At 46.7% G+C, this 12968-nt stretch overlaps 1 protein-coding gene across 1 annotated transcript in view; it reads right to left on the reverse strand.

Annotated features, from left to right (window-relative positions):
- The window catches only part of PAMR1 (peptidase domain containing associated with muscle regeneration 1), a 63212-nt gene extending 51263 nt beyond the window's left edge, over positions 1-11949 (reverse strand). Inside the window, exon 1 of the mRNA XM_037128295.2 lies at positions 11665-11949. Within this exon, the coding sequence (XP_036984190.2) occupies positions 11665-11737 (73 nt within the window). The 5' untranslated portion in view covers positions 11738-11949. The remainder of the gene's footprint in view (positions 1-11664) is intronic.
- Positions 11950-12968: the final 1019 nt, after the last annotated feature.

Genomic DNA, 12968 nt, shown 5'->3' on the forward strand with positions numbered 1-12968 from the left:
CATGTCATCAACACTAAGAGCAGCCCCTCATCAGCCTGGCAGTTTGCTGCAAGGCTCTCCAATGCTGAACCACATCTGTTGCTGAAACATGGAGAACACTCAATCCCCCAAACAGGATAGGTTTAGTGCCACAGAATGGCAGGGCGAGCGGTTGTGTTCCCCTCAGCTTGGTCTCCAAGAGCCACGTTTTCAACACAAGATTTTAAGGCAATACATTGACATGATGGCTGTAAGGTCAATCTGGAAAACTCAGAGGTTTCTTCCTGAGAACAAAGGTCAGCTTGTTCCACACATGACTGAAACATCAGTTGTCAGATTAAAGGTCCAGGCCAAGACCACCCCAGAAGGTGGCAAAGAAAGGCACCTTTATCATGAGTCCCCTCATCCTGGATGTCAGAGTCTGCCTTTGCATCCACCAAAAACCCCATAGCCCTCCCATCTAACCATATTAAAATTTCGGCTGCATTTATTTTTACTGTCCTACATTTTATAAATGAAACTAGTGTGAGGGAAAAAAAGGACTATGAGTCAGAGAGATGTGCACCGAGGCAGCTTGGGCTCCTCGCTCATCCGCCCTCACTCCCCCACCTCCTCTGTACAAGCTGAAGTTCCCACTGACATCTAACCAGCCATTCCTGACCACCTGAGGGCCTGACCGCCCACTCTGTGGGGCCAATGACAGACAGGCAAATCCCAGTAGGAGTGACTGGCAGCCTGGGGTGATGAAAGAATTACTGGGGCCCTTGGTGATTCTTTACCTTCTCCTGGGCCTTTAAGAGCCATCCTATCACCCAATGACCTCTGTCACAGCCTGGCTGGAGTCCCAATCTTAGTGACCTCAGTCTTCCCCTTTTCATAGCTCCTCTCGTAAATGAGATCATGATAGCTGAAGAGTCAAGGCCTTTATCAGCACTCTTTTGGGTATCAGGAGTGAGGAAAATTTCCATGGATTCCCCAGTAATCTGATTTGTAGGCTTTTGTACATTGGGGGGAGGAGGAAGGAGGCAAAAGTCAGTTTGTCACCTTCTTTTCCACCTCAGCCTTTATTAAGCACACCGCTCCATGCTGAGTCTCACATTCGCCCTCTTCTACTTCCTGTGTCCCAGTACCCACAGGGAATGTATCCGAGCCCCTAATGAGCATATACCATCTCACTGAAGCCTCATGGCCATCCTTCAGAGTATTATTTCTTTCACTGAAAAGATGAAGAAACTGAGGAACAGAGAGGGTAAATAAATTGCACCAGGTGACACAGCCTTTAAGTAAAAGAAGAAATATCAAAATCCAGCTCTTTCCGGGGCCAGAGTCTTATTCCTTCCCACACATCACCTTGATTTTAGAGAGTTCACACCTCTGACTGTACAGATTAAGAATATATTACTGGCAAAGTGGACACACTTAGGAATCAAACCACCCAAATTTTAATCCTGGATCTGTCCTTCATTTATGCTGCTGAACATTGTAGGCAAGATGTTTGCCTACAATGGTGGAGTGTTTTCCCCACACCTCAAGAGGATGAACATAAATTGATGGAGTTGTTAATGTTACTACAGTTGAAGAAGGCCGTGACCATAAAGGGCTTTGGAAGAAAAAACTGCATATTTGTCAAGACATTACCATGATTCTCTACAGAATAAAAACCATCACATGTTTGGCTAAAACACAAATGGCTAGGGAAGGGAAGGAGATGAGTAATGATGCATCCTCTGGGGACCCACACATGCATGGCACTCGTTCTCAAGCAGTCTGCTAACAGCTTGATCATGGCTTGCTGGGTTCTTCCCCTTTGCTTTCAGACTTCCTAGTCTTGTTTTTCTAATGCCCTCTCTTTAAGTTTTTCTTTAAATAGGACACACCTCACCTCTTGCTGCTCCTTTTCTAGAAATAGAAATTACACATCTGCAGCCAAAGAGAACAAAACCCACATTCTAGCATCATGGAAGAGCCTTCATTTGCCGTTATCTTCAACAACTGTATTACTGGAAATTCTTGAAGGACAGCTGCTCCTGGGTTATTTCAAACATTGTAATATGAGCTCAATAGATCTTATTTTTTTATTAGCATTGGCTATTAAAAAGAGAATTTAATAATGCATCTCGAAGTATTTGGCAGTAGAACCCAGCAAACATTACATCAACCAAAGTAATAGAATGGCTAAGTTAAAAATAATAAAACTTTAGCTATACCCTAAAAATCCAATTTGGTTTTCCCCCAACCCAAGAACTCTACCAATGATCATGTTTGCCCTCCAATATTCAACACTTTCAACACCTTTTTTCTGAGTCAGTGTGTCAGGGGTACACAAGGGTCTTAGTCAACTACACTGACTTCTTTGCCACGAGCTTCCAGAATTAGTGTTACTGTCTTCACATCTAGGTTACCTGATGCCAAGCCAAAGCCAGGCTTTCCTTCTAGCAAAGGCAGCTTGCCAACAGCAGATGGAAAGTGTGGAGGGATGTTGAGCCAGGGTGGTGCATTGATAATGGCATCTCTGATGGTTCACTAAGCCCTAAGCTGGCAGCAGCTTCCACAGAGGCTAGCCCTCATTATAGTTACCTCCTCCAGCTCTGCAAGCTAGAACAAGAAAAAGGAAAACTTCTTTTTGCCTGAGGATCCCTGGCTGGCTCCACATTTGAATCACGACAGGTGGTTATGAGCAACATCTCATGTTTGGGGGGCAACATCATTGACCCAGAACCACCTACCCTGTGAGACACCATCCCTTCAGCCCCCACAAGATTCTACCAGGGGCCTTATTTCAAACACAGAGAAACAAAGGCACAGCACATGGAGGAACTTCCCCTCAAGTTGGGAGGTAGATGCATGATAAAACCAAGAAGACAAAGCAAGTCTCAAAGAGATAAATGTTTGTGAATCTTCAGGAAATTTGCTTTTCCTGACAGTCACAGATAAATAGACTAGGACTATGGACAGAACTAAACAGTGGGCCTCATGAGGATCATGTAGCTTCTATTCCACTATACATGGAACACCCAATATTTTCCCTTTTCAATTCCTTGTGAAACCTGTGCAATTGGGGAAAATGGTAGAAAGGAGAGTAGGTGACTTTAATGTCCTGAGTACTCCCTTTCAGCAGGGCATTACACTAAGTATTTTAAATAGGCTACCTATCTAACACCTGCAATAAACCTACACGAAAGACACTATTATCCTCAGTCTACAGGTTGGAAGGTAGTAAGTCCAGATTTAAGAGGTCCAGTAATTTGCCCAAGAAAACCAGCCATAAATAATGGAGCCAGGATTCAAACCCTGGCCCGTATTTTAAAACATAATACTCTGTACCCCATGTATATACATATTCAAGCATTTACGCATAAGTATATACATTTGCACATCTACAGTTTCATTCTGTTATGCACATGTATTTTTGAACTTGAACACGTCCACACCAACACATCTGTATCAAAGATGATTTCCATAAATATGGCAAGTGAGGATCGAATCTTTGCAGACAATCTCAGGAGTTACTTAAGTCTACTGAGGCAGAATACCCTTGACAGAAACAGCCCATTTTAGTCCTCACTCATTGCCACTGTAGTCATCTGAGCTAAAACAAGTCTGGGCAGAGAAAGGAGGCAAGCAGTGACAGGGCCAAAGAGAAGCTGTGTTGCATGACAACAAGAACAATATTTAACAAATGCAGGAATAAAGTAGTTCCTAGGAACAACAAACAAGAAGTTGGTGAACAGCTCAAACTCACATGCTATCTCCAAGGGATACAGCTCCAACGTAAACAACCCAGACCACTACCCAGTTGTACAAATCAAGGTCATGGTGACTGGGCCATACCAGAACTGGCAAAATAAGAATAAATAACAAGGGACCAGAGACGTGTGTGTGTGTGTGTGTGTGTGTGTGTGTGTGTGTGTGTGTTAAGGAGGGAGGGAAGAAGGTAATTGGTGGTGAACTGGGCCTTTAATTCAGTGTCCTCGGGGATTAGAAAAATGCTCCAATAGTATTCTTATTTTTAAAGAGGAGACAGTGTTACTGTCACCAAAGACACAGGCTAGTCAGGAAGTCACCATTCTTAGCACTCCCCAGAACTGCCACATCACCACATAGTATATAAAGAGGGGTGCATATTAATCAGATCCACTCCTCAGTTTGTCTAATGATCCAGCCCAACCACCTTACTCTAAGCAATAAGTTTAAATTTAGAATACAAGAAATTAGTTTTCTTGATGAACTTTTCAGGCCAATGTTGGTGAGGACTTTTCTCATAGCAACATTGAGGGTGACCCCCAGGGTCCTCTCAATGTCTCAACAAGTATTAAATGACAAGGACATCAGACTTCCTGCTCACCCCTCAGCAGAAGCCTGAAGAGAAGCCAAGGTTCTGCAGATTTTTCAAATTCTCTTCTTACTCTCTCCTCTGTAAGAGTGAGATATTCTTCAATGTTTTATTCATTATGGGCAGTGACCAGAGTTTTCCAAACTTTATTCCATGGGGCACCAATTCCACTGGATCGTCTAAGGTGTTATGTGAAAAAAGGTTCTTTGGCCAGACAACTTTGTGAAATGCAAATAACAGCTTTCTTTATTACAGGGCTTTGCAGAGTCTGTGACATACTTTGTGCATAATCTCCAGGTCCCCCAGATTTCTTGCATCATAACATCCTAGGTTTGTGTGTTTGTCTTTGCTGAATATCTCCCAAGATGGTATTCTATGAAACCTACTTTGAGAAATACCAGGCTGGACCACACGCTCTCTCAACAGATTGCAGGTGCCTTAAGGAAAGGACTTTGTCTTATTCATCACAGCATCCCCAGCACCTAGGATCATGCCTGGCACTTACTAGGTGCCTGATAACATTTGCTGAATAAACACATGAGTGTGGAGATGTGACGCATGTGGGATTCCCAGGGTAAGGGTGTTCATGACAAAGACTGACATTAGAAATGCCCTTTGCTCTGGCCTTATGGAGTCTCTATTTGTAGTACAGGGAATTAACTGGGTCTATTACTGCTGAATATTTTTGTTGTTTACAGAATGTGTCTTATTTCCATAAAGGCTTGGGATGCTCACTTGGTCTGTTCTGCCAGTGAGTTGGCCAGGGGAGCCAGGCTTATACACAAGGGAGGTTGAGCATCATTCAGAAGCAGACAGTCAACCACCCACTGGGAGGCAGAAAGCCAGACCAAGAAGCCCTGTAACAAAGATTCTTTATACCAGCCAAGCCCTTCCTTCTCTTCCATCCAGGTGAGCCAAGGGTATGTTGGAAAATATGGGAGTAGATGTTACCAGCTAGAAGCTAAGCTCAGGCGACTTGTGCTAGGACGTCTCAGGTGTTCTCCACCATCACTGTTGACTCCTGCAGTGGAATTCCCATGATATGGGGCATTAGCTGATCATCTCCAAAGGGATCCTATGAAGTAAATGAACATGGAACTGGGTTTGAAAACACTGACACTTTAGTTCCTCGGAGTCCTCAAACAATTCATTCAATTTGCAGTGAAGTGGTCCCACATCCCTCTCCCATGCAGTGATTTTCCATTACACTGGCTGGAAATCTGCTTTTAATGGATCATGAATTCAGCTTATGAGGACACATGTTGCTTCAGCCCATAAACTAATGTTACCTGAATATGGTCCTCACTCTGTTATGGAAGCAGCAGCCCTGGTTTTCCAGCCACCAAACCAACCGACCAGACTTCTACTTGCACAGATACTCACTGCCAAACCACTAACTCAACTCTCTGAGACAGCCAGAACCTCAGACAGGGTGGTGATAAAGATGTCCATGCTGCAGGAATAGAGGCATTGTCCCAAGTCCAGAGGCAGAAGAGTGACAGAAACAGGTGTCTTCATTTGCTGCTCAGCCAAGCCAGGCACCTCTCTTAACCACTTGACATAAGACCCAGGACATCAGGATCTGGTAGAGGTTGAAATGAATTGTTTGAAACTCATCTTAGTATTAATGGAAAGGGATCACATCTCCATCTCCTGCAATATCCATCAACTGTGTTTGCAGAAAAAAAATGCTTCCCCTTACTGCCTCCAGGTCTGATCCTCTGTTTCATAGCCTAAGAGTTCTACACATTGATGATCTTGACAGAATAAACCCAGAGTGGAGCAGGGCTACGAAGTGTCAGGGCCAGACTTTGAACCATGTCTCATTCTTAATTCTGACCCTCAGCAAACAGACACATGATTGTGATTTTCAAAGTTGACCATGGGACAAAGAAATCCTCACCTCCCACATCTAACCAGAGTGAGATGTATGATCCTTTGGGCAGAAATCCCAGAAACCGGTTGAATTTTTGGTCTGTTCACCACCCCTGTTTCCTTTGGGAATGGCTCCTTGTGGGCTCCATGAGTGGATACTTCTCTCCGTGTCTTTCTCCTTTCCCACATCCTCTCTGCCTCCAGCGAGCATGTGACCTTGTTTAGGCCATTTTCAGCACTTGGAATGTCCAAGGGATAACTGGATGTCCTTACTAATATGATGGTCTTACGATTTGTGTAAAATACAGTCAGTAGATCTATTCTAGTGGGACCCGCTGCTTTTGTGGCTGTGTTGTGTAGTGTTTCATGGCATGAATTATGGAGGTAGAGTGTCTGAGTTCAAGACATGACGTTCAGCTATGTGATCTGGGCAATTACTGAACTGCTCCACACCAAAGTTCCCCGTGTGAAAACCAGGGGTCATAACACTGCTACTTACATCCTAGGTTTGTTGTGAGGATTAAATAAATATATAAAAAGCACAAAGGAGAATGCCTAGCATTTACTACAAACTCAATGCATTATTTCTGATCAGGTCCCTTAGGTATGACAGAATAGGAGTACCCTCCAGAGAGGCTTCCACCATCGATGTTCCATCACTAAGAGTGAAGAATTCGATGTATCAGCCCTGCTTACTTTGCTCTCAGCCTACTGCCTACCCCTTGCTGCTCTGCTCTCAACCTGCGTGGGCTCTGCACCTGTCTTGCTGATGACTTCAACAAGGAAAAATGAAAGGAGTAGGGTTGAGTGGTGAGTAGTAGTAAGTCTCACTGATCAAGCAAGTGGAGTATCTCCGGCCAACTCTCTGCTTCCCTTGAATGGTTTTGTTCACAGGTATGAGGTTTGGTTCTTCCAATATTTTTGCTTCTTTTTCTCCACTATAAACTGCATGCTTTGGCTTAGAACATGTGATGGCTGACAAACAGAATTCCTTAAACATAAACCAGGCTTGGAATCTGATAGACTTTTTGCCACTGCCCTGGTAGCTTTCAGAGCTCCTGCTGGCCCAGGAATTCAGGAACTAGAAACTGTAAACACTGCTTTTCCCTTTCCTTTAAAATAAAATAAGAGAAGAGGGATCTGGGCTCTTGTGACTTTCAAATATCCACAGAGTGAGGGTGTCATGTCCTTCCACACGTGGGGGGAACAGGCACAACCGCTCCTCATTTATCACTGAAATGGAATGTTTCCCAGTTTCCACATACCCCAAATCAAGTGCAGCTTCAAGGGCTGGTCTCTGGGGAGCCAGGTAGATAAGTTTTCTTCTGCACCAAGATTGGCTGCCCCCAATGGGGCAGATGGAAATAATTTTCTGACTTAAGGTGAGTCACTAGGTCCCTCAGACATCATTATCTCAGCCATTCCTGTCTAGCCAGATGTAAATAACTTTAAGTCAAACCCGCAGTCCATGCCAGCAGCATTCCAATGCCTTCCCTAAGACTTCTGGGTATTTCTAAGGGACTTAAATGCTCTAGGTCACCTCTGCATGTAGACCACGTTATGGACCATGTGCAAGGGTGCTTTGTCCATAACTTACAGACACAGACATAACACCCATTCTCAGCTTCCACAAAAGTTCATACCCAAGGGCATTCGTGAGAGCAAAACATTTTCCTAAGGACTTGGAGGTCATGGAGAGAAGTGAGATCATATTCCACAACACTTACATGGAAAATATATTCATGTTCCTACTTTTAAGAGTCCCATCAGCTACTCAGTCCTTAAGAGCTTTACTCACTTGTGTTTCTCCCCATTCAGCACCTAGTTTCCTGCCTTCTCTTTTTCCCATTTCATTTCTGCCCCATCCTTCTCGGGAACAGAGGTCAAAGCTTCAACTGTCAGTGGGGATTCAATGGCAACACAGGAGTGGGATGAGAAGCCGGGGTGTCAAGCCATAGAGAGGACCCAGCCTGCCTCAAAGCACTCAGGTTCAAAACATTTGTAAGCACTGTGTCCTACTAAATATTTCTTCAAGACTTTTGACCTGAAGGCTGCCCATTAGCAGACTTTCAGCTCTACAGTATCTCTTTTGCCACAGCCAGCCAAGACAGAGCAACAGTGCCACCAAAACTGGACCTACCAAGGACTCTCTCCTCTCGCCCCCATGGGTGTCCTGAAGCCTTCATGAGTAAGCTAAAGTCAGCCAGGTGCCAGGTGAGCTGGAGCTCCAGACAGTCTGGGCTCACCCGAGCTTTGCCCATCTGCTATGTATTATTTTTATATTATTATTGTGGGACGATATGAATAACATAAAATTTGCCATTTTAATCACTTTTAAGTGTGCCATTCAGTAGCTCGTGCAACCCACACCACCATCCCTCTCCAGAACCCTTTCGTGATCCCACACTGAAGCTCTATGCCCATTAAACAATAACACCTCGTCCCCTCCCCCCGGCCCCGGAAACCACTGTGCTACTCACTGTCAATAAAGGTGACTACTCTCAATACCACATATAAATGGAATCATACACTGCATGTCCTTTTGTGTCTACCTTATTTCACTCAGCATCTCTTCAGATTCATCCATGTTGTTGCATGTGTCAGAATTTCTCTCCTCTTTAAGAATGAATATATTGTGTGTATATACCATGCTTTGTTTGTCTGTGGATGGACAGTTGGGGCTGTCACCTTTTGGCCATGGGGAACGATGCTGCTGTGGACACTAGTGTACAGATATCTGTTCAAGTCCCTGCTTGTGTATACAAGTTGCTGGATCAAATGTTTAATTGTTTTGAGGAACCGTGCCTGTGTATCCTGAGCAGGTCACAGAACCTCTCTAACCCTCACGTAGAGAACAGGGAGAATCACAGCACCACCTTATGGGGGTGGACTGAGAATCACCGCCTGCGAAGCACGGGGCTCAAAGACAAGGCCCATCATAAATCCTTTAGGTGCTTAATTGTCCCCTGAATTTGAAAATAAAGTCATAAAAATTCTCTAAGAAAAAGCAAAGTACTCAAACTAAATGATCTCTCAAGTCACTCCCAGCTCTAAACACCATGATCCCACCATTAAATTATTTTCCTGTTGGAGAAGCCAGGAGTTTTTCAGAGTATATATCAGGGAAACACCCTCTTCGTGGTCCCCACAAAAATCCACCCCTGCCAGAAAGGCCCAGTTTTCATAGCTCTCTCCTTGGAATTTGCTAACACATCCCATTAAAAACCAACATCTAATTTTTCTTGCCACTCCTTCCCCACTTCCTTCTTTCCACAACCCCCCTCTCTCAGCTCCTTCTCTTGCCCACTGACTATCTGTGCTTCAAATTATCTTCCCCTGTTGCCTTTACATTCATTCCCCACAAGCTAATGTCTACTGGAAGCAACACTTGTGAAGTTATCCATATTAAGGTTTCATTCCCAAGAGTCACATATTTTAAATGAGTTTTTCCTCTTGGGCAGAATCCTGCTGGCAGAGTTACTGCTATTTGGTGAAGTCAGTGGAGTTGGGTTTCTCCCTCACATGCTGTTTATGTTGGGTTATCGCTTGGCCTGATGTTCGGCATTTCACCCTCCACCATGTGTCCCATGCCGATGAGCAACAGCAATCCCCCGCGCCACCCCAGCGGAGGCTTACGTCTCATCAAGTCCTCATTTTTGAAAAGCAATTAGCAATTAGCGGAGAGACACTTCCAAGCTTCTCCTGACGGGGCCAGATTTAGAGTCCAGCAGGGAGTGGACTCATTCACTGCTTCTAGAAATATTTTCCTTCTCCACACCGTTCCCCCACCTTCCCTCTCAATGGGGGGGCTCCACAGCTGAGATGTCCTTGCTGGACATGTGAGGTTGCTCTGTGGCTCAGTCAGCAGCTCCGCTGCCAAGAAACCACACACCCTCCCTGACGCTTTTCCACAGCAGAAGGTAAAAAGAGCTTCTCGAGTTAGGAACAAATGGGTTTTTCAGATCCTGGGTTTAAAAAAAAAAAAAGGTTGGGGGGGGAGTGGGGGTGGCTGAGCTTTGTTTTTTGGGGTTTTAAAAAAAACTTTTATGGGTTTGAGACGCCTCACCTGCCACATTATAAAAAAAGAAGCAGGGAAGGGTTGACGTAGCCATGGGGAAACCAGCCTTCTGAGAAGGAACAGGGCTCTTCTGGACCTGGCCAGGGGCCACGCCGTGCCTGGAGGTTCGTCTCCAAACAGCACAGATGGAGGAGGGAGCAGCCTTCATGCACAGCGTCACCCTACCACTGGGCAAGGGTCTGGGTTTAGGGGTCATCGGGCCCCTCCTGGGCTCCTTCTTTCTTCACTATCATCTGTGGGCTGTTCCAGATGAGACAAAATTCAAATGAAACCCTCTTTTCAGCTTGACAGTAAATCACCAAGAAAGATTCCACCTGCACTGGCAGGCTATGGGCAGGTGGAAATATTGACCAAAATGGGGTTTTTGTCATGAAGTGACTTTTTGTTCACTGTCGGGAAAATTGCCAGCTAATTGCAACAATGGGGCGCCCACCTTTCCGATAGAGCCCAGGTGACAGGTGATGAGCCCGGGTGACAGGTAACCAGCAAACACACACTCCCTGCTCCTATGTGAAGCTACTCTGTTTTGTCATATGTGCACAGTTCAACCTGACTCACCCCATGAGGTCTCACCTTACCTCCTGACACCTGACCCCAAGAGCCATAGCAAGGACAGACAGACGCTCCTAGGAAGTCTCCCTTTCCCTGCCTACCAGTCCCCCCTCGCTTCTGCCTTCTGCTGGGTCAAGAGGCCCCCAGAAGCTTCATGCCTGCTCTCAGCCTCCCTTGACACGGGTTTGTGGCTCAGAAAAATCACATGTGAAAAACACAGAAGCCAGAGCTCTATCTGCAGAGACCGTGCATCCCCAGAAATAACTTGCACTTTTAACCTCAGCTTTTTCTTCTTCTTTCTCATTCTTACCAGGAAGGAACTACGTACACACGATATGTGCTGAGTGAGGAAATCTCCCAGGCTGGGATCTGCTCTGAAGGGACGCGACAGTAACTTCTCACTAAGCAGGACACCAGCCGGAGCACCCCTGCTGCGCGACCTGCTCTCTGACTCATTTCTCTCCTTCCCACTCACCTCTGAGCAGGCTCTTTCCAGGGGAAACTTGGCTTTTGCAAGTCTGAGTAGGTAACTCAGACTGGAAGGATTCCTGGAGGTAATTTTATGCCTTAAGAAGCTAGGACATACAATAAAATAAATCAATAAAACTGCAGCTGGTACCCCTTCCTGAGGCAGTTTCAGTGCCACCAGTTAGGATGACAAAACCAAGTCACAGTCTCAGGGACCAAGGCAGGCGCTCCAGCACCACTCGCCAAGCCTTCAAGAGTGTGACTAGAAGAAGCCCCCAGCCGGACAACGAGGACTAGGGCCCCCCAGTCCCACTCCCCACCAGACCCCAGCAGGGAGGAGCCACCTGCCCTGGGGAGCCCTGACGCCCACTCACAGTACCTCTCGGCCAGGATGAGACGAGTAGGATCTGCAGGAAAGTGAGTGCCAACTGCGGCCACCAGCCCAGCTCCATCGTTCCAGTGGCCAGTGCCCCGAGTGACTGCAGGGGAGGGACCGAGGGAGGTCGTCGGGCGGGCGGCTCTTACAGGGACCTCCCCAAGCCCCAGCTGAGCGGGAGCTCCGGTTTCAGCTCGCTGGGCTCTCCCATCCTCATCCGAGGGAACCACCTTCAGCGAGAGCAACGACGACGTCAGCCCCAAAACCTCTCCTCTCTGCCGCCTTAACCCTTGCGGGGCCCGGGGAGGTGTGGCCACGCAGGAAAGCTCGGGCTGTGGCTGGAAGGGATGGCTGTGGGCAGGGCGCGGAGGCCAGCGCAGGTCAGGCTGGACTCCCTGGCCAGGTTGCTGGAGGGGGACAGCTGGCAGGCTCCGGGATGGCTGGGTGGGGCAGAGGTAGGCGGGGCTGTGGAGCGGCTCAGGTGAGCCCTGGAGCCTAACAAACATTTACCTCCTCTGCCCCCACCCCCACCCCCATCCCTGCAGTAGCCTGGAACGGGAGCTAGCTGCCCTGCGGGCCAAGAGTGGTCTTGGACTGGTGATGGGAGGAAAAAGAGAGCCAACCCTCTTTCCCTTCCACCTCTATCCCCAAACTCTCTTTCTTGCTAAGCCCTCCTTCCCCTGAGCATTTGCTCCAGGTGATCACAGTTTGAAAACCTTGTCTTGTGCATCTATACGCTGCTGGAAAAACTCATCTTCCATGATGTCCATCACGGTGAGCACAGCCGCAGTAATAGCAACTGCGCACATGCCTGGTGGGGCGCTGGGCTCGGGGATTAAAGAACGTGGGACACTGCCTTCGTGGTGAGGGCAGTCTGTCTAGGCACAGAGACAGCAAGTGGCATTTGCAGTGAGGAGGAAGGATACTTTACAAGACAACCGCTGACATTTGTAACCAACTTCTCAGTCCCAGGCATTTAGGGACCTTCCCAGATGGAAAAGGAGCCACACGCTACACCTGACAAGCTCAGGGGAGGCCTGCATGGTGGGAGTTATAAATTCAGAGACGGACAGTAACCACGTAGGATAGTCTGAAATTTAAAATTCCTAACTAAAAGTGATGGGTAGTCACATTCTAGGCCTGTAGCTTCCTTGGCAAAGGTCAGTCTTTGCCTTGAATGAGCCTGTCTCTTGTCTACTTAAATCCAAGATAACATATCTTTAAAATATCAGAGTCATCTTTTCCAGTCCACTCGGGGCATGCCCACCAAACCAGAGAACAGACCACAGCTGAACCCTCACTGTTAC

This window comes from Artibeus jamaicensis, unplaced genomic scaffold (genome assembly GCF_021234435.1).
Source record: "Artibeus jamaicensis isolate MK-2021 breed Jamaican fruit bat unplaced genomic scaffold, CSHL_Jam_final contig_797, whole genome shotgun sequence".
In the NCBI taxonomy this organism is placed as follows: domain Eukaryota; kingdom Metazoa; phylum Chordata; class Mammalia; order Chiroptera; family Phyllostomidae; genus Artibeus; species Artibeus jamaicensis.